This window comes from Choloepus didactylus, chromosome 21, assembly GCF_015220235.1.
Source record: "Choloepus didactylus isolate mChoDid1 chromosome 21, mChoDid1.pri, whole genome shotgun sequence".
NCBI lineage: Eukaryota > Metazoa > Chordata > Mammalia > Pilosa > Megalonychidae > Choloepus > Choloepus didactylus.
The window spans coordinates 20287959-20315955 of record NC_051327.1 but is presented as its reverse complement, the minus strand read 5'-3'; the positions used below and the strand labels follow the sequence as shown (position 1 = coordinate 20315955).

The window sequence follows — 27997 nt, the reverse complement described above, 5'->3', positions numbered from 1 at the left end:
ACAACTCAACTTGTAACACCACCCACCATCACCCATTCCTTTGCAGATGACTAAACAGCAAGGCCAGAGAGGTGAAATTAATAAAATGACTATTTGGAGGAGCATCTGGTCCAGGTTCCTTGGAGACAGACAGACCTCTCCTGTCTCAGGGAGTGTCTGACTTCTGGAGCCCATGCCCTCTGCACTGGCCAATTTTGCTGCCCACTGTGTCCCAGGGCCCCCACTACATGGAATGGAAAGCCAGGAGTTTCTTGCTTTCTCCTCCCTGTTGCTTTGCAGGTGGCTTTTGATGTGTTGGGCTTCAGTGCCGAGGAGAAGATCAGCGTTTATAAGCTGACGGGGGGCGTCATGCACTTTGGGAACATGAAGTTCAAGCAGAAGCCCCGAGACGAACAAGCCGAGGTGGACACCACTGAGGGTAGGTGTTTGGCTGCGGCTGTTCCGAGATGGGGTGTCCCGGGGCAGGGGTTCACTGCCCTCCAGGGCTCAGTGAACATTCAGAGACAGGCCAGCTATTCTCAAACTTACCAGCAGCTCCAAACCAAGGATGTCCCAGGGATGCTCAGACATCAGTATCCCCAGGGAGACATGACAGAGGGTCAGAGACGTTTTTGGTTTGTGTATCCTGCTTGGCTATTTGACCTTGAGCCAGCGGGGAAACCCGTCAGATGTCTGTTCTCTCATTGGCAAAATGAGATCTCCAAACTCACCTCATCCTCCCCCCAGCCATGGTAGGTTTCTCCTGGGCAAGGCTTCACCTCTCCTCCACTTACCTGCTTTTTCCATCCCTACTAGTGGCTGACAAAGCTGCCCATCTCATGGGTCTCAACTCTGGGGAGCTCCAGAAGGGCATCACCAGACCCCGGGTCAAAGTAGGCAACGAGTTTGTGCAGAAGGGCCAGAACATGGAGCAGTGTAACAACTCCATCGGCGCCCTGGGCAAGGCCATCTACGACAAGATGTTCAAGTGGCTGGTAGTCAGGATCAACAAGACCCTGGACACCAAGATGCAGAGACAGTTCTTCATCGGGGTGCTGGACATCGCTGGCTTCGAGATCTTTGAGGTGTGCCTGGCCTCGCATTCGGTTTCTGCTTTGGGTTGGCCAGCCTCCTTTCATGAGCTGCTTTTCCCCATGGTTCTCTTGTTTCTCATCATGGACCTGGGGCAGGCCACTCCCAGCTTGCCACCGGGTCTCTGACTTTTGGATTCCAGAAAGATTCATCTGTCGTTTCTGTGACGTCAAGTCACAAAGAATGATGTGACCTTAATGGGTAGAACCAGGGATGTGTTGGAGTAAGCCTGTCCTGGCTCACAAAAGCCAATTGTTGCGTTTTTGGGAACTTCAGGAATTTCATGAGCCAACTGACGTCATATTGATAGCTTAAAATTGCTACAGTGTGAGTATTTATACCATAGAAATTGGCAAATACTGCAAATCAGGGATTTTTTTATTTTTTAAGAGAGAGAGAGCTGATTGACCTCACACTCTTGCCGACAAAAGTGAGGCTCAGGTCTCGTCACAAGACTGGTGTCATAGGTCATGAAGATTTTACCTTTGTAATTAGAGGCAGCAATGAGTAGGAGTTGGTAGGCCTGGTTCTGAACTCACCAGCTGGCTGTGTGACCCTGGGGAGGTGGCTACACTCCTCTGCGCCTCATTTTTCCCAACTGTAAAATGAGCAGGTTGTAAGAGAGGATCTTCGAGATCCATTTCAGCTCTGCTGTCCTATTATTCTAAGATTTCTACTAGCTATGGCCAATAATTTAAAAATGAAAATTAAAAAAACAGCTTAACCCAATTTCTTTCAGGCACTAAAAGGCTAATTTGGATGCTGCATACAATAGAATCATTAAGTTTCACAGGTGGGAGAAGCCTTTGGGAGAGTTTCCAAACCGTGCTCCCTGGAGTCCAGGGCAGCCAGGTGGGCGAGCAAGGGTGGGGCTAGGGAAGAAGGAAGGCCCCCTTGACCCATCAGCGGAGTACAGAACAGATCACCAGGGTTCAAATCCCAGCTCTGTCACCTCTAATCCACATGCCTCCATTTCCCCATCTGTAAATGGAGACAAGAATCATCCTTGCCTTGTAAAGATTTTGAGCAGATTCGGGTAAATACTTGGCATAGGATCTTGCTCTGCGAATGCTGCTGCTGTGGTGACAATGACAACTCCTCCTGAATCTGTTTTTCATATGAGCCTTCAGCATGGGGCATCATTGGGAGAAAGCATTCTTGACTTAAACTAAAAAAAAAAAGACTTGTAAGTCCCTCAAATACCTTCATCCTACAGAGGGTGTCTTAGTTTGCCAGGGCTGCTTTGACAAATACCACATAATGGGTTGGCTCAACAAGAGGAGCTGATGGTCTCAGTTCTGGAGGCCTGAAGTCCAGCATCAAGGTGTCAACAGGCCGTGCTTGCCCTTGGAGTCTGTGGGAGCTGTTGGTATTCCTCGGTGTTCCTTAGCTTGGAAAGGTATCTCAGCCTCCATCACCCGGTGAATCTGTCTCCCTCTGAATCTGTCTCCCTCTCTGCCTTCTCCTTCTGCTCAGTTGTCTGTGTCTCTGTCGAGACTTCCTTTCCTTATAAGGGCTCCTGTCATACAGATTAAGACCCACTCTGATTCACTTTGGCCTCATCCAAATAGGATCTTTGAAGATCCTATTTACAAATGGGTTCACACCCACAGGACCAGGGGTTGGGACTGGAACATGTCTTTTTTGGGGGGACATGGCTCCATCCCCAACATAGGAGGATGGGAGAAACTACAGAGAGAGAATATAATTGTCCAACCTCAAATGATTTACATCCCTGAGGAGAAAACAGCTCTTTCTGCAAGGAATTCCGTGGGTTCACCACGTGGTGCTGGGGTCTGGCTGCCTGGGATGGGAGTCCCAGCCTCACTGCAGTGTTGCCAAAGCCCCAGGGGAGCTTAACAGCCCGGAGCCACCTCTCCTATGACTGATGGAGCAAGCACTGACAAAACAGTCCATGTTCAGACATTCAGGGCAGCATTTGGCCCTGGTGGGCCCTCAACTAGTTTTAGCAATGCTTATGGCTCATTCCCCCCACCCTGGGGGCACCCAGGCCTGGGTCTTGCTGAGCCATGCCGACCCCCCCCCCTTTCCCCTGGCCACAGTTCAACAGCTTCGAGCAGCTGTGCATCAACTTCACCAACGAGAAGCTGCAGCAGTTCTTCAACCACCACATGTTTGTGCTGGAGCAGGAAGAGTACAAGAGAGAGGGCATCGAGTGGGTCTTCATCGACTTTGGCCTTGACCTGCAGGCCTGCATCGACCTCCTGGAGAAGGTAACCTGCTCGGGCAAGTTCACAGGGATAGCAGGTAGACCTGAGATCACCAGGGACTGGGGGAGGGGGCACCCAGCTTCTAGAACAGTTGGACACAGCTCATGACCCATTTTGCTGACTCCCCTTCTGCAAAATGGGTACAAAGGCACCCGCAGTGGCCACTGTTTGTTGGGTGACTGTCTGCCTTAGCTTGTTGGACCATCACAACCTACCTTCTGGGGAGAGAGGGGTCCTTTTTATTATACCCATTTTAGAGATGGGAGCAGTGGGGCTCAGAGGAGGGAAGTCACTCATCTGAGATCACCCAGCCAGGCAGGGGCAGGGACAATAGTCGTGCCTCTTAATCACACATGGAGATTGTCCTGGTAAATGGCCCAGTTCAAAAATATATATTGTTCCATTAAATGCAGAAAAAGGACCGTTGACACAATTTGAACAAAGTCTGTTCATAACCTTGTATCAAGGTTAATTTCCTGGTTTTCATAATTGTGCAATGTTTCTGTCAGATGTTAACATTCGGAGAAGATGGGCAAAGGATGGAAGGGAATTTTTGGTACTATTTTTGCAAGCCTGGAATTATTTCAAAGTGGAAAGTTAAAAACATAAAAGAAAGAAAGACTTTCTCTCGTCTCTGGGGCACATCCTTGGGCCAGTCCTGGAGATCAATCAGTTTTCAGGGAAGCCAAGGGCCAGTGATGTGGGGCCAGCCTGAGCCTGCCAGAAAAGCAGAGTCGCCAAAAGCAGGCTGTGTGCACATTCGCCCCCACCTCACCCCAAATACCTCCCTGCCCTGTCATCACACAGCCTGGAATTTCCTTATGACTGAGCTGTGGGGTTAAGCATGGCCCTATTCCAGAAGTTTCCTTTTAAGATCCAGACCCTGCACGGATTGGGGTGTTGGGGGACATGTTAAGTCACTGACATCATTTATGAGTCCCCACTTTATTTGTGTGAGGAGAGATGTAGAGCAGCGTGAAGCCCCTGGGGAGCTGGTGGGAAGGAGAAGCCAAAAAAAAAAAAGAATCCAAGGCAGAAAGGACAGTGGTCATTAGTTTCACTGCTTTTCCGAGGGCAGCCTGCCTGGGGCCATTGTCGGGTGGGATTGGCACTGGGCGAGCTTCTTGGCCCTGTCAGGCCTCAGCCTTCCCTTCTGAGAAACGATGGGGCCTGCTGGATGCAATGAACTCAAGCCTGTTTCACGTCCATATAGCCATGGTGTTCAAAGCAGACAAGGCCATGGAGAGCCCGTTTCAGGAGGTCCTCTGCTTCCCGGGTGGCCATGTGGCCTCCTCTGATGCCATCCCCCATTCTCTTTCCCCCTGTTCCAGCCCATGGGCATCTTCTCCATCTTGGAGGAGCAGTGTGTCTTCCCCAAAGCCACCGACGCCACGTTCAAGGCAGCCCTGTACGACAACCACCTGGGCAAGTCCAGCAACTTCCTCAAGCCCAAGGGAGGCAAGGGCAAGGGGCCTGAGGCCCACTTTGAGCTCATCCACTACGCAGGCACCGTAAGTACCGGCCTTGGGGACCCTCTGTGGCCATCCGCAGGCTCCTAACCACTTCTGCTCTCATCTACTTCTTGTGTTGTGATGGTAAAGCCATGGCTATATAACGGGGTGGTCAGCAATGGAAACGAATTTCCTCATTACTTCTCCATCTGAGAATCCCAAAGCAGTCCAGCCACAGGTGCTGGTTGGGGATCAGCTGGTAGTTTGCAGCTCTTGGTTTCACAGCTGAACTTCCATCTTGGCCAGAAACCCTTGCATAATGAACACACAAGCCCATTAGTTATCTTCCAACTGAGTAACTCCTCCCTCTGATAGCTTGTGGCCACCAAACCAACAAGGGGATGTCGCCGGAGCAGCTTTATCACTCAAGGCAGACTTAGTCCTTGGAGAAGAGGGAAATTAAGTACAACCAAGACCCTGGTTCTATTTGAATAATTAAGAGGGGAGACAAATGTCATTCGGCTAGCTTATAAGAATGTGTTTGGTTTCCTTGGAATTTCAATCTTGCTGTAAATACCAGAACTCCTGTAACTACAATTGCTGAGCCCTCTGTTTAACTACAGGGAGGCAGCAGCCTCAGGACAGAGCAGTCAGGAGAGCCACTGTTGCACTGGGCATCAGGGCCAAGACTCTATGATATTATCAACCATAACAATACCAATATTCACAGAGTGGATTGTGCCCATTCATTGAGCAGACAACAGGCTTGGGACCAAATTGCAGTGCTCCACCCCTGCCCCCACACTGAAATGAGACGAGCTCTGTATTTATAGCAATGGGGAACTCAAAATCAAATGGGGCCTGCACTTCCAAGAAGGCTCTGAGATAAGGTACAGAAATGACAAATGTCTATATGCTCTATAGATGGAAAGCCCAAAGGTTTTGGCTTCTTACCAACTTCCCTTGGTGTTCTGTGCTCAGATAGAAGGATCTGAAGGGCTCCTTCCTCCTCACCCCTCCAGCCAGGACCACGTGGTAACATGGGAAACTGCAGACCCCGGTTCTGCATGGCTGGAACTCCACCTTCCACCGGGCAGTGACCCTACAGTGTTGTAAGAGAGGAAGCATGCTCCTCAGCAAAGAGAGACAAGGCAGCCCTTTAGGGAGTTCTTTTTGTAGCTTGGATTTCACTGATAACAAGGACTGGGCCTGGAATAAGATCAGCACATCTGGGTAGAAGAAAATATGGGGGTCACGGAGGCTCAGTGTGGCCAATAAAGAAAGATATCTAAGAGATAACAACAGAGAAGGTCACAGCTCAGGAGAGAGTAGCCAGAGAGTCCTGTTTATGAGCAAAGCTCAGGAGATGGGTGTCCCAGACAGGCAACCTGAAAATACTCAGGAAAGTAAGGAGAGCCTCAGGGCTCAGGCCCAAGCTGGGGTTCAGGGACATTCAGGACACCACACAAGTCATCAGGACAATAACTGAAGCTGCAAGAGATGGTCCTCAGAACCCAGAGCAGGTTAGAGCTGTAGGAGGAGTTCTGAGCTGTAGGACCAGAAAGGAGGCGGTTGGGCCTGAAACTCATCACTGTTGTTTACCCCCCTCCAGGTGGGTTACAACATCACAGGCTGGCTGGAGAAGAACAAAGACCCCCTGAATGAAACAGTGGTGGGCTTGTTCCAGAAATCGACCGTGGGGCTCCTGGCCGTTCTCTTCAAAGAGGAGGAGGCTCCAGGTATGGCTGACCCCTTGTTGCACCCATCCTCCCTCTGCTGATGCCCCTTAGGGGCCAAAAGGGAAAGAAGGAAATAAAAACTCTCTAATCCTTAAGGGCAAGGGCCTTTCTAGTGCTATGTGCTCTCTGCAGACCACCGCCCAAAGTTTCAGCCTCAAATTTTAACTCATTTCCCTTCCACATAAATTCAACAAACATCTACAACTATTGAGTTTCCAAGAAATGTGTTGGGTGAAAGCAAGAAGTTTCCAGTTTGGCTGGAGAAACAGTATATTTGATGTATACATGTATATATTTATACATACTGAACCTAGTTCCAAAAGTAATATAACTTGAGATGACACCAACTAGGAAACCCCCAATAAGAGTCCTAGGAGTTTAAGAAGAAATAAATTTATGGCTGTTGGAGTAGGTGAATGACTGGCCCACAGTAAACTGAGCAAAGCCTTGTCTAATGGATGAATGAAAGAATGGATGAATGAATGACAAGTAGCTTGATGTAGGCCATGGAGGATTGGTGTCAGAAGAGTGTTGATGCATCCTGGGAGCTCTACCAACTGAATTGATCAGTGGGCCCATATCACAGGTGGAGAATACTGCTTTGGAAAAGTTGACACCAAAATGTCCTGTGCTTATTTTCTGCTCTGCACTCTCCCCTGTCTGAGGTAAACATTAAGGCCAGCCCTGCCTCCCGCCCAATGCTGGCCCATAGGGGAATTTCCTGGGTGGCAGCTGCCCAGTAGGGGAGCAGCTCAGCAGGGCACGAACTGCAAATTTCCTTGGGCTTTGAGCCATTTTCACCACCAATATGCATGTTCTCCAGATGGTCTGTGGGCTTTCCCTCCTGCCCAGGCAAGGGGGACAGCTTGTCACCAACGGAGAGCCTTGCACCTGTCCTAAACCCCAAAAGGCTACACTTTCTCCAGGGAGCACAGCACCCCCTTGACAACCAGGTCACAATCATCCCATTTGCCCACTCAGATCTCATTTTCCTGTGTGAGGGTCCTGCCTCATCTAGCCCCAGGAAAGCCTTTTTAAATCAAGGAATGCATGTCCCTTGGCATGGAGCACTTAATGGGGCTGCCTCCCCTGCTTGTCTCTTCCTCAGCTGGAAGTAAGAAGCAGAAGAGAGGGTCCTCCTTCATGACAGTCTCCAACTTCTACAGGGTGAGTAGGAGATGCCCCAGAGGCCACCGTGGGTTCAGTGCCCCCAACCTCCCTTCCAATGGTGTGTGTGGTGTCTTGCTGCTGCTCCTGGCCAAGGGCAGGATGATTTCATTTCCCTGCCCATGTCTGCATCGTCAGTTCAAAGAGTCTGTTTCCTTCTCTTGAAAGAGGCCGCAGAAGCACAGGACTGTAAGGCAGAAGAGAACCTTAGGCCAACCACGTCGATTTTTCAGCCCAAAACCCAGAGAGTACTTGCCCAATACAACAAATTAAATTATAAATGCATAAGATCTTGTGTCCCAGAGTTGGCTGGCAGGTCTTCTGGACTTGTCAAAACGTCCACAAAGTTTGGGCATTACTGGAAACGCATTCCTAAGTGCTGAAGTGTAGCCAGCAGGGAGGTGTTGCAAAGAGAAAGATTTCGATACATCCCAAGGATCGGGCTGTCCCAAGGCAGAATGGTCCACCTCACTGGAGGTATCCAAGCCAAGGAGGTTCCATCTGTTAAGAAGGTTAACAACGGGTGGGGGTGGTCCACACAGATATTACAGTTCCTTCTAGAACTGAGATTCTACAATGAGCCAGCTCTGAATCTGAAGGGCCCCTACTTCTTGTGAACAATGCCGCTTTGGGCGAGTCACTGGACCATGAGATCAGTGCTGTCCAATAGAACTTTCTGGAAGGATGGAATTGTTCTATTCCACACTGTCCAATATGGCAGTCATCAGCCACATGTGGTAACTGAGCAGTTGAAGAGTGACTGGTATGACTTAAGAGCTGAATTTTTAATTTTACTTAATTTGAATTAAACTCTAAATAAATGTCTCTCCTGAGTGTAGATGGCCTGCAGTGCCAATGCTGAGCTTCACTCACTCACTGTTTTTTCTGCACCCCCAGGAGCAGCTGAACAAGCTGATGGCCACCCTCCACAGCACCGCCCCCCATTTTGTCCGCTGTATTATTCCCAATGAGTTCAAGCAATCAGGTAGAGCATGAGGCTGGGTCTCTCAGCTAGAAGTTCTCAGGGTCAGCGAAGTTAGTGTTTGTTCCAAATTAAGTCTGCCTTTAATCACCAGGGTTACTGGGGGCAAAACATGGCACTGAGAGAATCCCAATAATGATGCACCCAAAAATAGTGTTCTGCCTGCTTTGTAAAGCAAAGTGGTGCCCACCCAGCCAGAAATCACACTCCATAGAGTCTTTGGGTATTGGGAGTTTTCGGGAATTGTGGGAAACCTGGGACTGCACTGGGCATGTTGGGAGGAGACTGGGATTGAAAAGATGGAAGTTAGGTCCGCCTCCTTGATGAACTCTATCCTGTGCCCTCACTTTTGGCAGGTGTGGTGGACGCCCACCTGATCATGCATCAACTGGCTTGCAACGGTGTCCTGGAAGGCATCCGTATTTGCAGGAAGGGCTTCCCAAACAGGTTGCAGTACCCAGAGTTCAAGCAGAGGTGGGTGGTGTCTTCCAGGTGCCTTGAATGTTGGAGGTTTGATCAGCTGATAAAGAGATAGTCCCAGACACCATGAGTGCCCTGTCAATCCTGCCTCACCCTCACTAATTCAGTGCATGTTAACCCAACTCTCAACTGCCAGCACTTCTGCATCTTTGCCTAAAAGCTTCCTCTAGCTACTGGAGCCTGCTTAGCCCCTACTTGACAGACTGAAAGTGACAGGAATTAATGCATCCCCAGGATCAGTCCTCAACCAGAGACTGAGGAGAGTTGATGTGTAAATCCTTTAGCTCCCTCACCCTTCTGATGTGCTAACTCTGAGGTATGTTCTATACTGGCTCTCAGATAGCAACATACTGGTAAATGTTTAACAACAGGCTCTTTAGGTTAAAAAAAAAAAAAAGGCCTTGATGTGTAGCGTCTGCCAATTTCCATGGTGTAAATACTCTCACCATGGCTGATTTCAGACTACCAATGTGACCTCCATGAAGGTGGAGTTGGAAAGAGCTTCGCACAATTGGCTCTTGTGAAGCTGTATGAGCCGGCTCCAGCACCACACTGCTCCCAGTGTTTCCAAAAGGATGAAGCTCCCATTGCCCTGTGTGATAACTGACTTGATAGCACACCTTTGCTTTGCTTCCCTGTTCCACTATCCCACTCTGCCACCTCCCAAATAAGCAACTTGCACTTGAATCCTTGTCTCAGGGTCTGCTTCTTGAGGGACCCAAATCAAGACTCCCACCATAGGGATTGCCTTACTTCTGCCCCTCGCTACTTGCTAGGACACACGATCAGGATCTGATGCAGCAGGAAGGGTTGCAGGAGGACGTCCACTATGGGGAAAGGATTTGTCCACAATCTCAAAGGGGGCTGCTGGCAGGTCAGGAAAAGGAGCACCGCTCTTGATAATTGTACTCAATGTGGTTACATAAGTGAATATCCTTGTTCTTAGGAAATGTACATAGAACTAGTAAATGGTAAAGGAGCTTGACCAAGCAAACTACTCTCAAAGGTTTGCAAGAGAGAGAGAGAGAGATGAGAGATGAAGAGATAGAAGATACAAAGAGAGATGATGGATATAGATAAATGAGATAGATTAGATAGATAGATATATAGGTAGATGGATGATAGGATTACATAACAAAGGTGACAAAATGCTAAAAGTTGGTAAATCTGGGTATCTGGGTGGGGGTATATTGGAATTCTCTGTTTTACTTTTGCATTATGTTGAAATTTTTCTTTTAGTGTGAAATTATTTCAAAATAAAAAGTTTTAAAAAAATAATAAAAAGAAGCATGGACCAGTGCTCTTTCCTCCACTCCACACTCTATCAGGAAGGAAAGAAGTTCAGTATCTTCATTTCTAGAAACACCCCCACCTTGAAACCAACCCCCCACACCAACACTCACTCCCAAGTTGTAGCCCTTGCCCCAGAGCCTCCCGCGGCGCTCACCCCTCTGCCGACCTCGAACATCTGTAAAATAAGTCTCACTCCTGTCTCAAAGGTTGTCTCAAAGGTCAACGGTACAGACAGGCTTTGGGTGCTGCTGCTTGGACACACTGATGACAGCTGGTGTCTCTCTCCCATCAGGTACCAAGTGCTGAACCCCAACGTGATCCCCCAGGGATTCGTGGACAACAAGAAGGCCTCGGAGCTGCTGCTCGGGGCCATCAACCTCGACGTGAATGAATACAAAATTGGGCATACCAAGGTAGGGTCTTTGGGTGGGGCGTGCTTGCCCTGTACCCATTCGGACTTGTCTTGGGAAAGTGGGCTTCCGAGGGTGAATTCCAGGTCGTCACTGGGCAAGTCCCTTGGCTGCTGAGAAGCTCTGTCTCCCATCTGAAAAACTGGGACTGATGCTGCCAGTCTGATGGGATTTTGGGGTCACAAACCATAACCTAAGGGAGAACCCAGCTCGGGACAGAGCGGTACTCAGTGAAAGGTAGAATATTTCTTAGTATCATATGAGTCCCAGATTTCTAAGAATAAATTGCCGATTGGAATAAAGTCCTTGATTTGATGCTGGCATGGCAATATCTTGGGGAAGGGATCCGTGGGATCAAGCTCCCCAGGCAGCGAACCCCAAGGCCTGAGCTGGCAGGTGAGTTGGGGCTGACTCGGAGGGAGGGACGGCCTGATGTGACTCACGAGGCCTGGGCCACTCTCAGTGTCTGGTGCGTTTCCTGGCCCCGCAGAGTCCTGCTGGGATGGAAGGGCTGGTTAAGTTGATGGTGCAAGTGTCTACCCGTAGCTGCCCGACTAGCCTGCACCCCAACATGATAGCCAGGGTGATGTGGGGAGAGCTCTAGCCTCACGGTCAGAGGGTGGGCTCCAAACCTGCCTCTGTGGGGCCAATGGCCAGTCACCGACTTCTTCCAGTCTGGGGTGTGGCCAAGCAGACATGCCTTCTCCCCCGGCCTGCTGGGAGCTTCCTAGCATGCACACACCTCCAACGCCACTCGGCATACACTTCGTGAGCACCTACTGTGTGTCAGGCATGGCCCTGGGCCTAGGGGTGCAATAGTGAACAGCATGAGTCCCCAGTTCCCTGGAGCTTGCTTTGTAATCCTCAGTGTGAGCAGAATTGTAATCACTGCGCTGGAACCTGCTGGAACTGTCCACTTTGGCCTCCTACATGATTGAGACGTGCTGTGTATGGCTGAACTGACTTGGGAGACTACCTTGGGTTTTGTCACGGAATCACTGCATAGTGGGGTCAGGAAGAGCCCCCGAGACCAGCTGGCCCCCACTTTTGCCACCCCATGTTCGACAGATGGAAAACTTAAGTCAGCCAGGAAAAGGGGTAGAGGGGACGTGGTCAGTTTCACAGAATAAGGCAGGACAGAGTGGGCATGGGGCCCCTCCACCCCTGGCCATGTGCCAGAATCTGACACAGCTCCTCCTGGGGCAGACGAGCTGCATCCAGCTGTCGTCCAAGCTGGGGTACCTCAAGTCTAGGTAAGGGCTTGGGGATGACGGGGACAGCTATGCTCCCCGAGGACCAGGTGGACCCTAGTCCAGATGACTCCATCTGCAAAGTACATCCCTATCGCCCACCCCCACCCGCCCACCTCACTGCTCCTCACTGCTCCTCACTGCTCCTCACAGGCCAAACTTTAACCCCAATTAATTCTGAAACATTGAGAAACATGTTATGAAATCAAGCCCAATCTCTCTATCCTGTGAAGGCTAGCGCCTTGCTTTTATGGTTTTTGTAGGGGAGCATTCTTTTCCATCTTTTCCTATCGGTACCCATAGCATCCCCAGAGGGGCAGAGTTGGGGGTTCTACTCCCAGAGCCACAGAGCTCCCACTGGACAGAAGAGGAAACTGAGACACCCCCCCACACACACACACACACAAAAGAGAGTGACTTGCTTAAGGTCACATAGCCTGTGGGAAGCAGGCTGAGGCCTCCTGGCTCCTCCTATCCTTCTAAAAGGGAACACTAGGTATTATTTGAAGCATGCAAAAACATGTTACACCATGCTCACAAACCCAGTTAAAAGCCCAGAACTCAATCACTGTCCTTGCATCTAATTTACATGCAACTTCTTTATCCCATTCCCTCTCCTTCCCCACCTCCAGCAGTAACCCGTCTTGAATTTCTTTGTTCACCATTCTCTTGCCTTTTTAAAACTAGTTTTATCTCATATGTGTACAGGCTCATGGCTTGTTTGCTTTTGAACTTCATGGAAGTATCTTCCTTGATATCCTCTTCTGTGGGATGCTTTTATCACTCAATTGTATGTTTCTAAGTCTTCCTTGTTGGTACCTGACATTCGTTCACTGTCATTGCCCTATCATATTCCCTCATCCTTTCTTCTGTCTGCAGATGTTTGCATTGACCCCTCCCTCCTATTTTTCCTCCCATAACCAACACACTGCTATGAACATCCTCATCCTTGGCCCAGTTCATATGTGTAGGAGTTTCTCTAGAACAAAGTTCTCAATCTTGGAGCTACATTAGACACATCTGGGGGCATTTTTAAAATACCAATGCCTGGGCCCCACCCCAGAGATTCTGTTTGCATCTTTCCTATGCCCAGGCCCTGGCATCTTTCAAAAATCCCTCCTGGTGGGTTTAACAGGCAGCCACGGTTGAGATACATGCCAGGGAGGACAGCTGCCAGTTGTAGGGTGTGCAAACGTCCAACTTGACAGGGAAATGTCAAATTATTTTCCAAAATTGTTGTACCAATTTTCCCTCCTCTTGATCCACATCCTTGCCAACACTTCTTTCATTAGAGGTCTTTAAAAGTTACAAATTTGTGACCTAGATGTGTATTTCCTTGAGGTTGAGAGGCTCACCATGGGTTTCCAGCTCCTTCTAACACACTGCAAAGCTGGCCTTATTTTCCTGGGGCGGAGGCGGGGGAGTTGGCACTCCAGCTCATACACCAGGGCCCGATGCCAGAAATTGGGTGGCTTTGGAAAAATCTCTCTCCTTTCTGAGAAAGCAAACTGCCTCCCACTGATAACTTCCCCCTCTCCCACTCCCACAATGGGGATAACCTGGTTGTCTGAAGGCTACTTTCCATCACAGTAAAGAAGGCAGGTCTCTGACCACCTGGCTGCCTGGCGAGCACCGTAACAGTGAGGATTATAGTGCACGCTCACATTTTACTTAGAGCTTCACAGTCCACAGAAGTATTTTTCCATCCATTATCTCATGTCACCCTAGAGCAACCCTCTGAGTGAGGGCTCAGCATCCCTGCTTCACAGGTGAGATGCTTGAGGCTTTGAGGTGTAAGGAGACCTGCCCCAGGTGACCCCGCCAGGAAGTGTATGGACAGGAGCGGAGCCCGGCTTGGTTCTAGGGGAGTTCACCCTGCACCTGTCAATAGGAAACAGACGCCAAGCGTGGCACTAGGTTCCTGCTGTTGTGGGTGCCCAGGCCAAGGCTGGCTGTGTCCGAGGGGCCCAAGCATCAGCAGGAGACTGGGTCTTTTAACTTTTAAGGACCCTACTGAGCCTCTGGTTCTTTGATTTGAAACTCTGCCAGTGGCTGCCACTGGGTGAGAGCTGGGCTTTTTCAGATGCTCATCTCTTTGCCCAGGTGTTCTTCAGGGCGGGCATCCTGGCCAAGCTGGAGGACATGCGGGACGAGCGTCTGGCTAAGATCATGACGATGCTGCAGTGTCGGCTCCGCGGTTTCCTCATGAGGATTGAGTTCAAGAAGATGCTGGAAAGGAGGTATCACTCCCAGACACCCATGGGGCAGGACCTTGGAGCTGCACACACCCACACCCAGACACCCAGGGACACACACACACACACACACAGTGGTCAGTGGGATGAGAGGTGCATGGCAACGTCTTCGGTAGTTCAAAGAACCCTCTTTGGGGACCAACAATAACCCCTTCTCTTTCCTGTTTACAAGTCAGTCTCACAGTCTTCCTTTTACTTGAGCCTGAGGATGATGCTATGAGAGGGACATGGTAGACCAGCACTCCCATTTCACAGATGAGGAAACTGAGGTCAAAGGGGTTAAGGGACTGGGCCAGGTTCAGGCAGAAAGTGTCAAGACTAGAACCTAGAAATCCACACTCCAAACCCCCACCCTTATGCCTCATCTGCCCAGCTGGGCCCGGGCAGAAGCTTGGGCAGGCTGTGTGCATCATTCAGCCACAGATGTTTGGCCCCAGCTCTGGAATGTTGGCACCAGAAAGAGACTGAGAAAATATTAGCTCCCCTCTCTCAAGTCAATTCAATGCCCCTTTGTTGAGTCACGATTAAGTGGCAAGGCTTGGGTAGACACTGATGCTGGCCTGTCTGTAGCCACTGCTGCAACACAAGCATGGGGGAGTGGGGGCCTCAGGAAAATGGAATGAAGAGGAGAGACGGATTCTGAGAGCATCTGAGGTTGTTGGAGACGTGACTTTGACAGGTGGAGATGGAGCACGAGGGAGGACATTCCCAGGCAAGGGAAGCAGCTCGAGTTAAGGGCTAGAGGGGGAAAAGGCAAGATGGTGGCAGTGACAGAGATGGGTATGCCTGGACACTTCATTTCATGGCTTTGGGGGTAGTTCACTGGAGAAGTCAGAAGGGGCCATGCCATGGACACCTCTGACTGTCCAGTCTGGGCACTGAGGGCCCTATAAGCAGTGGGGGCCATTGGAGGCAGCTTCTGGAGCAGGGCAGGGCATGGCTGGGCTCGAGGAAGCACTTTTGTGTCTGGACAGAGTGGGCCTGTTGGCTCCCACCCATGGCACACCCCCTTCCCCGGGCCCCTTTCCCAGGGAAGCCAGGCTTTGACACCTTCATTTTGACCCTCACAACCCGATTCTTTCTGCAGACTCGGCCTGAAAGTCATCCAGAGGAATGTGCGCAAGTTCCTGAAGCTGCGCTTCTGGGGCTGGTGGAAGCTCTACAACAAGGTGAGGGCAGAGGGGCCAGGCCGTGGGGGCTGCTGCGAGCCGGGGGGCCTCAGGCCCAGGCAAGCCCCTCGTGGGATAGAGGAGGCAGCAGAAGCAGCCTGACAAATGAGGGTGCCTTGGAGAGGAAGGAGGAATCTCGCTCCTCCCAGACAGGGCTGATTCCTCCCTAAGAAAATCATGGTGCAGCTTCCCACCTTCAGTCTCCCCCCACATCACTTAGATGTGGTCCATCCGTACAGTGGAATGTTATTCAGCCATAAAAAGCAGTGAAATGCTGATACACAGTATGACATGGATGAACCTAGAAAACACAATGCTGAGAGAAAGAAGCCAGACACAAAGGGACAAATACTGTATGATGCCATGGATGACATCTCTGGAATAGGCAAATCCATAGAGACAGAAAGTAGAGTAGAGGTTACCAGTGGTTGGGGGAAGGGAGGGAGAAACGGGGAGTTATTGCTTAATGGATACAGAGTTTCTGTTTGGGGTGACGGAGAAGTTTTGAAGATAGATAGTGGTGATGGTGGCACGACATTGTGAATGTAATTAGCACCCCTCAACGGTACTCTTAAAAATGGTAAGGTGGCCAATTTTATGTCGTATATGTATGGGACACCCAAAAATCTTAAAGTGAAATCCACATGGAATAGAGAGTTCCCCCAAAAGAGGCCCTGGACATGTGGAAGTATTTTCAGCTCCTTCTGTGAGTCATGGGCCTCCAGAAATCACGGGATCTGGCATCGCCTTTCCCAGGTTCTGCCAGACAGGAGTGAGGTCAAGGTGAGTCACCCGGGTGCTCGGGGCGAGGCAAGGAGCCATCCCATGGCGTGTCGGTCAAACAACACCCGGGCACGGTGTTCGGCTCTGGGCCACCGTGAAGAGGGGACGTGCTGCTGGGCACAGAGGAGGGGAGACAGGGGTGATGTTGTCCCCAGGAGCTGTCTGTCTGGGGAAGAGCCAAGCGGATGGTGGGGACAGGCTTTGGAATGAGCTTCTGCCTGAGCTGTGGGGGGCTCAGGGGCACTGAGGGTGTTTGAAGCCACAGCTCAGGCAGAAGCTCATTCCATTCCCCGTAAGAAAGAACTTTCTAACAAAACAATTAGAAAGCTGATCAAAAATTGAAAGAGAGGGAATGGTAAGTTCTGTGTCCCCAAAGGTATCCAAACACAGGCCCGAGATTGGAGAGTGATCTGGGTCAGCATTTCACAAATTTCTGTCCTTGCTGGCACTGCCGGGACTTTTGTCACCTGTTCTAATATGAACCTTTTTCCTTCACATCAACTCTCTTTTTAATTTTTTTTTTTTTTAGTTTTTAAAATTTTTTATTGTGTTAACATATATACAACATAACACTTCCCATTTTTACCACTTTCAAGTGTAGAATTCAGTGGTGTTAATCACGCTTACCAAGTTTCATTACCATCATCACCATCCTTTACCAAAACTTTTCCATGATCCCAAAGGAGAACTCTGTCCCTGTTAAGCAATAACTCCCCATTCCCCACCCCGACCCCTGCCCCTGGCAACCTGTTATCTTATTTCTGCCTCTATGAATTTGCCTATTCTAGTTATTTCATACCAGTGAGATCAGAAAAATATTTGTCCTTTTGTGTCTGGCTTATTTCAATCAACATGATGTCTTTGAGTTTCATCCATGCTGTCACATGCTTCGTTTTGTTATTTCTAAAGTCTTATTTTAAAAGGCAACTTTGTATCTTTACCTACTTCAGTCTCATCCTAAACAAAAATTATCCATAAAATTGTGTTTGATGGATTTTCTTTCATTTATTCAATTACCTGTTAAGGTAACTATGTAACAGCTAAAATGAAAAGGGTTTCTATGAATCCATCTCACCTGCCCCCTTGGTTTACATGTTACCTTTTGGGTAACCACAGACAATAGGCTTTAAGATTCCAGCTGATTGAGGTCCATGCTTGGCCAGGACACAGGGACAACAGATGACAAGAAGGCTGAGACTGGGAACTTACCTGCTCATTACTGTAAAGTAAAATGTGACTAATTAAACATGACAGAGCAAGGTCCTGTTCCAGTTAGTTAAAAAAAAAATTCTTTTACTCCCGTAGGTGTTTTAACTAAGCTCTTATCTTATTTAACTAAGCCAGCTGGGAAGAGTGCATAAAAAGAAAATTCAGCTTGTGGTAGGCTTCCACTGACCCAAAAGCGTTAGTCGCAAGTTTCAGTGCCTATTATAACCTTTTCATGACCACTTTGTGACTAAGTCATCCCAGATCCCAGCTGACAATGAATGAGGTTTATCTGTCCTTTTCAAAGAGAGGTGATCCCACCTCCCAAATCCACTTCCACCGCATCTGCCCTCCTGGGAGATGCCATCCCTCCTGCTCTGCTCGGTGCTGCAGGGATACAGAAGGGGCAGGAGGGAGAGCTTTGCGGTCCAGCAGGGCAGAGGAATAGAGTATGGGGCCCGGTGGACTCAGACACTCTGAAATGGGGTGAGAAGAGCCACATGCATAGAGAGGTCCAGGAATAATCTGCTGACCTGGAGGAGAGCACGGGTGGGGGGCATGCCATGGAAGCTGAGAGTTGGGACTTGAGGTTGTAAAGATGAAAGAAGTAAGAGAGACAGAGAGAGGGGGAAGAAATCGGTGAGGGAGAAAGGGAAGGAAAACCAAAGCCAGTCAATTTGGCCACGGCTCCTGGTGCAGACACATCTTACGGAACTGAGGTAAGCATGGGATGCACCTAGACACTCAGGAGCAGCTAACTTCGTGTCTCTTGGGATCAAAGGGCATCCTAAGAATTGGTCCTAAGGATGGGCCTTCTCTGTTGAGGATGGGGATGGTTTACAGAAGGGAGCTCGGCCTGAGAACATCTGTGGAGAGGGGTTCCAGCTACCCAGCTGCTGTAAAAGCTGCTCTCCACCAGAGTGGCGGTGTGAAGTCAACACTGAGGGCCAACAGTGGAGATCTGGGAGAGCCCAGAGGCTCACCCCCCATCCCCAGCTCCCAGGGAAAGCCCACTTGCCTAACCTCTCCATGGTCTTGCTCACTGCCCAGGTCAAGCCGCTCCTGAATGTGGCTCGGCAAGAGGAGGAGATGAAGGCCAAGGAGGAGGAGCTGAGGAGTGCCATGTCCAGGGTGCAGGAACTGTTGAACAAGATCAAGGAGCTGGAGGAGAAAACAGCCACGCTCAGCCAGGAGAAGAATGACCTCAATATCCAGCTGCAGGCCGTATGTGGGGTCCACCCAGGCAGGGAGGGGCCAGAGCCTGGGGTCGCTGGCAACGGCTCAGACCCCCACGGTCACTTCCAGGCTCTTCTGAGAAGCCATGTCCCTCCAATCCCAGAGAAATCCCAAACTTATCTTTCCCTCCATAACAGTGTCACCCTTGACCCAACCACCAAAACACCTGCATCGAATTCTCATTTGCCCACGGCACAGGCTGGGCACACGCCTCGGGGACTGTCAGGGGTGGAGGCTGTGGGATGTGGGGGAAAGAGCTCCCCCTGGAGGCAGGGCCCCGCTCTGCTGCGGGACCTCTCAGCCAATTACCAGGCCGAGCCCCTTTTCCTTGCCTGTCAGGTGGAAACCCAGGGCGGGGGAGAAGAAATGACTCAGTTCCCAAGCTGTCCCCTTTCTGCTTCCTGCTATCCATGTGACTTTAAACAGCTCTCTACCTCCTTCTGGATTTTGTTTCCCTCGTCTCTAAACTGTAGCTCACAGTAGCATCTGCCTCAGCAGCTTCCCAGGGGGGTTTGGAGGAGGCATCGTGGAGGTGACACCAGAGTTTCAGAGTAAGGCCAGGTGTCATCTGGGCGGGTCTCCCGCTCTCTGGTGACAGACGGAAGTGCGAGACACAGCCCAGGCTGGTGGGTGACAGGGCAGAGTCCAAACTGACGGTGCTGTCCTGATGGAGCACCCTCATTTCTCCTGGCTCACTGCTGCTGAGGACTTCATGTGTGTTGCCTCACCTGGGATCTGGCTAAAATGTACATTTGGATGCAGTAGGTCTGGGCTGCACGCTGCGCAGTGAGGGGCTCCTGCACCGTGCGGCATCGCACTCATCACTAAAGGGGCTCCAAGAGGGCCACCGAGTTCCAGTCGGAGCAAGGGAGGGCTGTGCAGGATGAGTTGGAGTCCCCTACATCTTGGACATTACAGGACTTGATGCCCAAGCATATCCTGTGGAGCTGGCCAAGTGTTGCCAGGATGTGCCTGTGACCTGTTTACCACCCCTACAACCCCTATCCCTCTCTGTTACTGATCCGCAGAATGAAGAGGAGTTAAGGAAACTCAGGGGGGAAAAAAAGCAGGGGGTGCTCAGAGATAGCCCAGTGCCTTGTATGACCCCCAGGGCACATTGGTTTGGGGCCATGAGCCCAAGCCGGTGGTGCCTGGAGTCAGGATTTTACCAGCCCTGGCCCTCAGCTATGGCTCTTCCAACAGGAACAAGAGAACCTGATGGATGCAGAAGAGCGCCTGACCCAGATGATGAAGACCAAAATGGAGCTGGAGAGCCAGATCTCAGACATGCGGGAGCGGCTGGAGGAAGAGGAGGGCACGGCAGCCTCACTGAGCGCCACCAAGCGCAAGATGGAGGGGGAGCTGAGTGACCTGAAGCGCGACCTGGAGGGCCTGGAGACCACGCTGGCCAAGACGGAGAAGGAGAAGCAGGTGGGGGGCCCTCGGCTCGCTCTCCCCGCACACGCCACACCCGGAGCCCCCAGCGCAGTGCTGTCCTGCACGGTAGCCCCTGGTCACATGGGGCTCTTTAATTTAAACCAATTCAATACCATTTAAAATGCAGTTCCTCCATCACGCTCACCACATTTCAAATGCCAAAAAGCCACTCGTGGCTAGAGCTGTTTCGGACAGTGAGGACAGAGACTTGATCACCATCGCAGAAAGTTCTGTTGGACAGAGCTGACAAAGGGTACTGGAGGCTAGTCCCATCATGGTGACATCCAGACAAACGTAAGGACACAGCCCCCAGCTCAGGCCTGGCCTGGACTGGCCTGGCCAGTCCTCCCAGTAACCAGGACGCTTCTACTCACTGTGCCCCTGGGCCAGCCGGCTGCCCAATCAGCTTCGGGGTCCCCTAGGGCCCCCTCACAGAATGTTCTTCCCTTTGGCACCCTTCCCTTCCCCCTTCCCCAAAGAGGCAACCCTACCAATATGGTGGGTGGTCCTTAGATGGGTTTCTGCCTGAATGAGTTGCTGACCCTCTGAGCAGCTTCCTAGGGGAGCACCTGGTTCCTGACGCCATCTGGCTACCTCTTGTCCCTGGACCCCCTTCCTGCCCACGCAGGTGGTTGGGGACCATAAGCAGGGCAAGGTAGAGCCTGTCTAAACCAGTGCTTCTTAAGCTTGGATGGACACACTCTCCAACCGGGATCTTGATAAGGTACAGATTCTGGGATGTTCCCAGGAGATGCCACTGGTGACCATCCGAGGCCCATGCTTTGAGAATTGGGGGTCCCGCTGCTCCCCTCCACCCCAAGATTCCAAATTGGTTGGTCTAGGGTGTGGCCTGGTCATTGGGATTTCTCAGGTGCAGCCAAGCTGAGGACCCTCTCACAGAGCAAGTTTCCCACATACACACACCTTCTCCCCACAGAGGGTGTTTCCAGCCATAAGCACCCCGTCTCTCCCCGCCCCGGTTTCCAGGTCCTGGATCACAAGGTCCGTACCCTGACCGGGGACCTCTCGCTCCGTGAAGACTCCATTGCTAAGCTTCAGAAAGAGAAGAGGGCCCTAGAGGAGCTGTACCAGGTAGACACTACCCCCCATTCCCCTCTCGAAGGAGTGGGTGGAGCTGCAGAGGACAGGTGTTGCACGTGGAGGTGGGGATGCCCCAAAGCCCTAGAGCTGCACAGATCAGAACTGAATTCAACAACCAGGTCTGCTCAGCTGGGACCCAGGGGTCTGTCTTTCCTTCCAGAAAACCCTGGATGACCTGCAAGCTGAGGAGGACAAGGTGAACCACCTGACTAAGAATAACAGCAAGCTTAGCACCCAGATCCATGAGGTAACACCCAGGTGCTGGGGCCATCAAGTGGACCTGTGGGTGTGGAGTCCTCAGACAAGTTTTGGGATCTGGGATGACACAACCCCAGGAGCATGAGGGCCCTTCTGATGCCACAACTGAGGAACCAGGCTGCGTCTGGCTCCTGACTGCATTCTGACCTCAGTCTCCCCTCCTTGACCTTCTCTTGCTTTTCTTGCCTCCACAGCTAGAGGATAACTGGGAGCAGGAAAAGAAAATCCGGGCAGAGGTGGAAAAGGCTCGTCGAAAAGCTGAGAGTGACTTGAAGATGACTATTGATAACCTCAACGAGATGGAGAGGTCCAAGATAGACCTTGAGGAGGTGGTGAAAAAGTATGTCCGTGTCGTCCTTCATTTCATCAGCAACAATATCACCAAGAGCTAGCGTTTCATGGGTGCTGCTAGGTGCCAGCGCTGTGCTTTGTGCATCACATACATTCATGCATGTCTGAGCTCCTGCTAGGTGCCAGGCACTGTGCCTGGCTCTGGGGACACAGCGGGGAATAGATGTTACCCTGTTGTGAGCTGCTCCCATTGGGGGTGCTGGAATGGGGCCTTGGGCCGGTGCTCCAAGCGCACTGATGACCAAGCAATGCATCTGCCTCAGAATCCAGAGAAGCTTCTAGAAGCCTATGAGCTGGGGTCTTGGGAAAATGAGAAGTAAAGGGAGTATTCTGGCAATAGTGTGGAGAGCAGATGAAACAGAGAAAAACTGGAAAAAGGAGTCAGATAAGGAAAGCTTGTAGGGAGGGGAATTTGTACAACACCTCTTCAAAATATATTTTACTAAGGTCATTTTGAAACAGCACAGATCCCTATGGGGGGTATGTGCAGCAGAGTCCATATTTTGGTGCATTTCCTCAGTGGCATGCCCAGAAACTGCGACCTGCCCATCCTCCTCATCTACTCGGTCTCTGGAGTCTCGGTTCTCACACGCAGCTCCTTGAACATGCAACTCACACATCAGAAGGAGACAGAGCCTTTTGTGAAAAGTTTTCAGAGGAAAATGTTTCCCCAAAAGTTAAAACATTAGTGTGATTCTAAAGTCCCTAGAATGTAAGCTGCACCAGAGCAGGGATTTCTGGCCAATTTGTTCACTGACGTGTTCCAGAGCACAGAACAGTATCTGGCTTATAGTAGGTGCTAGATAAACCTGTGTCCAATGAATAAATGTGTGAGTGAATGAATGAAAAGCCTGTGGAGTAGATTCTGGATCTGATTCCTTTGTGGGATGAGAAGGTCATTTCCCTTTTATTCCAGGAGGCTAGGGTAAGAGGGGACAGAGCTGGTTTCAGCAGGTCCAAGGCAGTCTAAGCTCCGTTCCCTCTCCGGCTTGCTGGTCTACCCTGAGAGCCAGTCCTCAGGAGATCAAACTTTCTCTTGCAGGCGGGATCTGGAAATCAACTCAGTCAACTCTAAATATGAGGACGAGCAGTCTCTAAACTCCACGCTGCAGCGGAAACTGAAGGAACACCAGGTATGTCAGGGAGGGAGGAGCCCACGTGCCTTCTGAAATGTGCTTCCCTGCAGGCTTTGCTCACATTGGCAGACTGGCTGCTGAGGTTTTCTGAGGAGTGGAGTTGGAAATGGTCACAGTTGGGTGGTGCCTTGGAGATGGTCCCGTGTTCACCTCCTGTGGGGTCAAATCCAAAGTCCTTACAGTGACTATGAGGCCCCCCACAATCTAACCCGTCCCTGACCTTGTCACCCACTGTTCCCTTTTCTACTCTGTCCAGCCACATTGGCTTCTTGTTAGATCTTATATGTGCCATGCTTCCTCCTGCCTCGGGGCCTTTGCACAGGCTCTCTGTGCCTCGTTTCTCTCTGCTTGTGATAGTGGCCATCATATGCTGAGCTCCCTTCGCTCCTTCCCATTCTAAAAGGCCAAATTGGTCATCTCTACTTTCACGTGGGGGAGATGAATCTCCCCTTTGTTTGTCTGCTTGTGTGTCTGCTAGGCCCGAATCGAGGAGCTGGAAGAAGAACTGGAAGCAGAGAGGGCAATGAGAGCCAAGGTAAACAAAATGCCCATATCCCTTCTTGAGATGATATACCTAATGCCAGCCACAAATCCAGCCATAAGCAGAAGGTTAAACTCAGGAAATCAGTAGGGAGGAGGACTAGTTTCCAGATGGGAAGCCCTAGTTGTTTCTTGAGCACCTAATATGTGCCAAGCACTCTCCTACAGTACACATCAATTATGATGTAAGATGCAAAGGTGCTGCATGTGGTGTGAACCCAGAGGAGGTGAAGAGTGTTCTGCCTGGGGCAGGCGAGGAGGCAGCATTTGAGTAGGAACTTATTGATTCAACGGACTGAGGAGAGGAATTTCTAGGCAAAGGAAATAAAAATGCACCTACCTGCACTTACAAAGGTATAAAAGTAGAGAAAATATGTTAGAAAGAGCAGAGAGGGGAGCAAAGCTTGCAGGTGGAGAGCCTAGAGAGGGGTGAGGCCAGGAGGGGGCTCGGAGACAAACCACAATGGCCTAAACTCTGCAGGCAGACTCCTGTGTTTGATTGTGGGGTTCCAAATTCAGCCAAACTGGGTTGGGGGTAGGATGGGCACTGTCACCCACCAGTGAGGCAGAAGGATGGACGGCATCCTTCACTGAGCCTGTGGGACATCAAAACCACACAAGAGCAGGCTCCTGAACTCGCAGGCTTTCCTGGAGAGAGAGGGGCTCATGGGTGGCCTAACTGAGGATGATTTTCTCTCTGAATTTCTCCAGGTGGAGAAACAGCGCAGTGACCTGTCCCGGGACCTCGAAGACCTCAGTGACAGGCTGGAAGAAGCTGGTGGAGCCACGTCCGCTCAGGTACCCATCCTTGGGGGCCTGGGGACCACAAGCCTGGCCCGCAGGGAGAAAAGATGCTGGATGATGGGCGGTGGGATCAAGACCGGTTTTTTCTTGCTGAATTCCTCCTTGAGGAGAAGCCAGTTAGTAAAGATAAGGCATGAGAGGGGCTGATTGGGTCCACTTTTCCTGGAGATCATTAGTTCTGTGGTGTTGATGGAAGCAGGATAATGGGTCGGATGCAGAGGGTGGGGTGACCCACTGCATGCTAAGGGCACCCAGCAGAGAGGAGAGGGGGGGTTGGAATGCCAGCCAAGAGGGCGTCTTCCCTGAATTCACACAGAGACCAGGAGACTAGCAGAAGCCCCTTTAGATTCTCCTTCCAGAGCTGGTGTCAGTTCTCTTACAAGTGTAGGTCCATGGCCAGAGTAGACAGCAAGGCCGCAGGGGGTGTTTCCCGCTCAGCTGAAAGGCTGAGCATCCTTGGCTGATGGCAACTCCCATGCCCCACTCCTTCCCCACTGTGGCCAGAGTCCTTGTTGGGGAACTCATTGGCAGAAAACTAAACCACCCCAGATGGTTTGCCATAGGAGGCATGAAAGAAGGGGCTACTTGTACTGGTTTGCTAAAGCTGCCAGAATGCAAAATACCAGAAATGGATTGGCTTTTACAATGGGGGTTTATTAGTTCACAAATTTACAGTTCTAAGGCCATGAAAATGTCCCAGTTAAGGCATGAATAGGACAATACCTTCTCTGAAGAAAGGCTGATGGCACCTGCGGTTCCTCCCTCACATGGGGAGGCACCTGGCCAGAGTCTGCTGGGCCTCTTCTGGGTTTAGCTTCTGGTTTCTGCTCCTTTCTCCAAAATGTCTCTAGGCTTCTGTCTTAGCTTCTCTCTCTCAGCTCCTGTGTATTCTTGCTTGTTTCTCCCAGAACGTTTCTCTCTAAACGTCTGGAGGTCCTCCTTTAGCTTCTCAGGAGCAAACTCGAGATTTCATCTCTCAGCTATTCTGGTTCTGGCTCCAGTTCCAATGGCTGTCTCCAAATGTCTCTAAGCTCTCTTCAAAATGTCGCTGCCTTTCATCTTCTCATAGAGGACACCAGTAAACGAATTAAGACCCACCTTGAATGGGGAGGGAGGCACCCCATGGAAATAATCTAATCAAAAGGTCTCACCCACAATAAGTGTGCACCCACAAGATTGGATTAAAAGAACATGACTTTTGTGGGGGTACATAATAGATTCAAACCAGCACACTACTCATAGCAGAGTAGGGGGTATACAAGAACCACAAGGGATGCCAGGCATGGAGACTAGCAACAGTGGGAGCTATTACCTCCCCTGATCCAGAGGAATGGGGGAGCAGGCTTAGGGTTATGAGGGCTGGAGTGACAGAGGGGGCACTGCCTGGTGGGAGCTGGAGCTGTGGACAGATGTGGCCACTGCCAGAGAGGCTGAAGCAGGACGGAGCTCAGAAGGAAGACCCCGGCCACCTCTGCTCCCACCCTGTGACACCTCCTGATGCCTCCCTTTGGCCAAACCCAGTAGGGAACTGGAGGGCTGGGGGCCCAAGAGAAGCAGCCCCCAAGGTCAGCCTCAGAGGGCACCAGGCAGGGCAGGTAAGGAAGAGAGCAGACTGGCTCAGGAAGGCAGGAGGAGAACAACCAGCACACATGATGGCGGGAGCACAGGTAAGATCAGGGCTTCCCAAAATCTGGGGCACGCAGACCCCCGGGATCTCATTAGAATGCAGATTCTAGTTCAACGAGTCCAGGGTGAGGACTGAGGCTCTGAGGTTCTGACCAGCTCCCGGGGGATGCAGACACTGCTGGCCCACGATACACTTTGTGAAGAGAGGACCTGGAAGCCACATTAAGGGGAAGGGGAGAGATATACAAGTCAACAGTTTCCACACAAAGGCTAAAGATTGGGATTTCAATCTGGATGTTCTTTTAGTAGGGTGCAGGAACACTGGGGACAGTTGAGCAGGGGGCGGCCAGTCCTGCTGAGCTCTGCTTGCTCCCCTCCCAGATCGAGCAGAACCGCAGGCGCGAGACGGAACTGCTGAAGCTGCGGCGGGAGCTGGAGGAGGCGGCCCTGCAGAGTGAGGCCACGGCCTCCACGCTGCGCAAAAAGCACACGGATTCCATGGCCGAGCTGACGGAGCACGTGGAGAACCTGCAGAGGGTCAAGTCCAAGCTGGAGAAGGACAAGCAGGTCATGAAGGCTGAGATCGATGACCTCAATGCCAACGTGGAGACCATGCAGAAGTCCAAGGTGAGGGAGCCCCCAAGGGGATGGGAAGAATCCATCACAGACCCCACTGGCTGCTTGTGCAACCTTGGCCCAGTTACAGAACCTATCTGTGCCTCAGTTTCCTCTTCTGTGAAGTAAGGATAATAACAACCCCTACCTCATAGCACTGTTGTACTAGAACAGTTCCTAGCACATAAGAGCTCAATAAATGTTAGCTACTACCAGAGTCATTACATTATTATGACCATGTCCTCAAGGAGTTAGAGTCTAGTAGGAGAGATAGGACCAATGCATAAAGTGCCACAATTCAAAGAAAAAGTGATACAGGATGAGAAAGAAAATCAACCCACACCTGTTGAGCACCTGCTACATGAAAAGCCCTCTCAGGACACCAGGGGAAGGGGTTCCAGAGGTGAGCAGGGTACCTCGGGGGTCCTGTCCTGGCCAACCATGGTGTCTCCAAACCACTGACACCCACGAGGCACCTTTGTAGTTCCAGTTTTCTCTGCAGACTCCTGCGTTAATGTTTGTACCTTTCCTTAAATCAGCTGATGGCATTTTCTCATTGGATCTGGTATGCAGGCGTCTGGAGTGACCACAAAAGGAGATGGTCCTAGCAGTGAGGGGCTATGTGCCGAGCTAGAGGCTCTGGGGTTGTGTTGAGAGGAAACGCTGAGCTTTGCATTCTAGAAGAATGGGTGTGGTAGGCTGGGGGAGGGGGCCACCCTGGAGGCAGAGGAAGGGTTCAGGTGGGAAGGGAGGGCTTGGCCTGAGCCCTCTTATCCTGCTGGGTTCCTTCTTCCTGAGCAGATGAACGCGGAGGCCCATGTGCGAAAGCTGGAAGACAGCTTGGCAGAAGCCAACGCCAAGGTGGCCGAGCTGGAGCGAAACCAGGCGGAAATCAACGCCATCAGGACTCGCCTGCAAGGTGAGCCTGAGCCCCCGCCCCCCGCGGCCCACCGCAGGAGCAGCGCATGGACACGAAACTGAAAGGAAAATGCCCGGGGCCTCTTCCCTGAGTTTTCTTGGCCTTGAAAATTCACATCTGATCCCCTTGTGATGAGACAAGGAGATCCTCTTCCACCCATTGAGTGTTCAGTGAAGTGAAGCAGGGAACACTGTTCAATGCATCTTCACCTCGGTTCTCCCAACCTCCCTGCGAGATCAGCAGGAGGAGCTTCAACACTGACAACATACAGTTTTCAAACATTTTCAGACATGACATGCATACTAACATGTGTCAAAGCTTTAAGTTATGAGTGAGGGAGCCAGAAAACAGGGAAAGCTGACTTCAAAGGGCATTCGTGGGACAGCAATTTACATAGTCAAAGGAAAGGAAAGCTAAGATAACTTTGCTAAGTTTGATGCAGAATTGGTTAATGTCCTACAGGACAATAATACTGTAACCTCTGCGA

The 27997-nt window shown here is 50.9% G+C and overlaps 2 protein-coding genes across 2 annotated transcripts in view; one reads left to right on the top strand and one right to left on the bottom strand.

Moving 5' to 3' along the window:
- Window positions 1-27997, bottom strand: part of KPNA7 (karyopherin subunit alpha 7) — a 124558-nt gene that overhangs the window by 64725 nt on the left and 31836 nt on the right. The window contains exon 2 of the mRNA XM_037814919.1: window positions 18511-18648. The gene's annotated coding sequence lies outside the window, so the exon portion shown is untranslated. The remainder of the gene's footprint in view (window positions 1-18510; window positions 18649-27997) is intronic.
- The window catches only part of LOC119517801 (myosin-16), a 62955-nt gene that overhangs the window by 16563 nt on the left and 18395 nt on the right, over window positions 1-27997 (top strand). The window contains exons 11-31 of the mRNA XM_037814808.1: window positions 280-418; window positions 796-1064; window positions 3135-3305; window positions 4634-4813; window positions 6366-6492; window positions 7601-7659; window positions 8557-8644; window positions 8998-9115; window positions 10707-10827; window positions 14178-14314; window positions 15417-15498; window positions 18538-18711; window positions 19927-20154; window positions 21148-21252; window positions 21422-21508; window positions 21714-21859; window positions 22913-23003; window positions 23485-23541; window positions 24258-24344; window positions 26358-26603; window positions 27393-27510. Of these exons, the coding sequence (XP_037670736.1) occupies window positions 280-418; window positions 796-1064; window positions 3135-3305; window positions 4634-4813; window positions 6366-6492; window positions 7601-7659; window positions 8557-8644; window positions 8998-9115; window positions 10707-10827; window positions 14178-14314; window positions 15417-15498; window positions 18538-18711; window positions 19927-20154; window positions 21148-21252; window positions 21422-21508; window positions 21714-21859; window positions 22913-23003; window positions 23485-23541; window positions 24258-24344; window positions 26358-26603; window positions 27393-27510 (2830 nt within the window). The remainder of the gene's footprint in view (window positions 1-279; window positions 419-795; window positions 1065-3134; window positions 3306-4633; window positions 4814-6365; window positions 6493-7600; window positions 7660-8556; window positions 8645-8997; window positions 9116-10706; window positions 10828-14177; window positions 14315-15416; window positions 15499-18537; window positions 18712-19926; window positions 20155-21147; window positions 21253-21421; window positions 21509-21713; window positions 21860-22912; window positions 23004-23484; window positions 23542-24257; window positions 24345-26357; window positions 26604-27392; window positions 27511-27997) is intronic.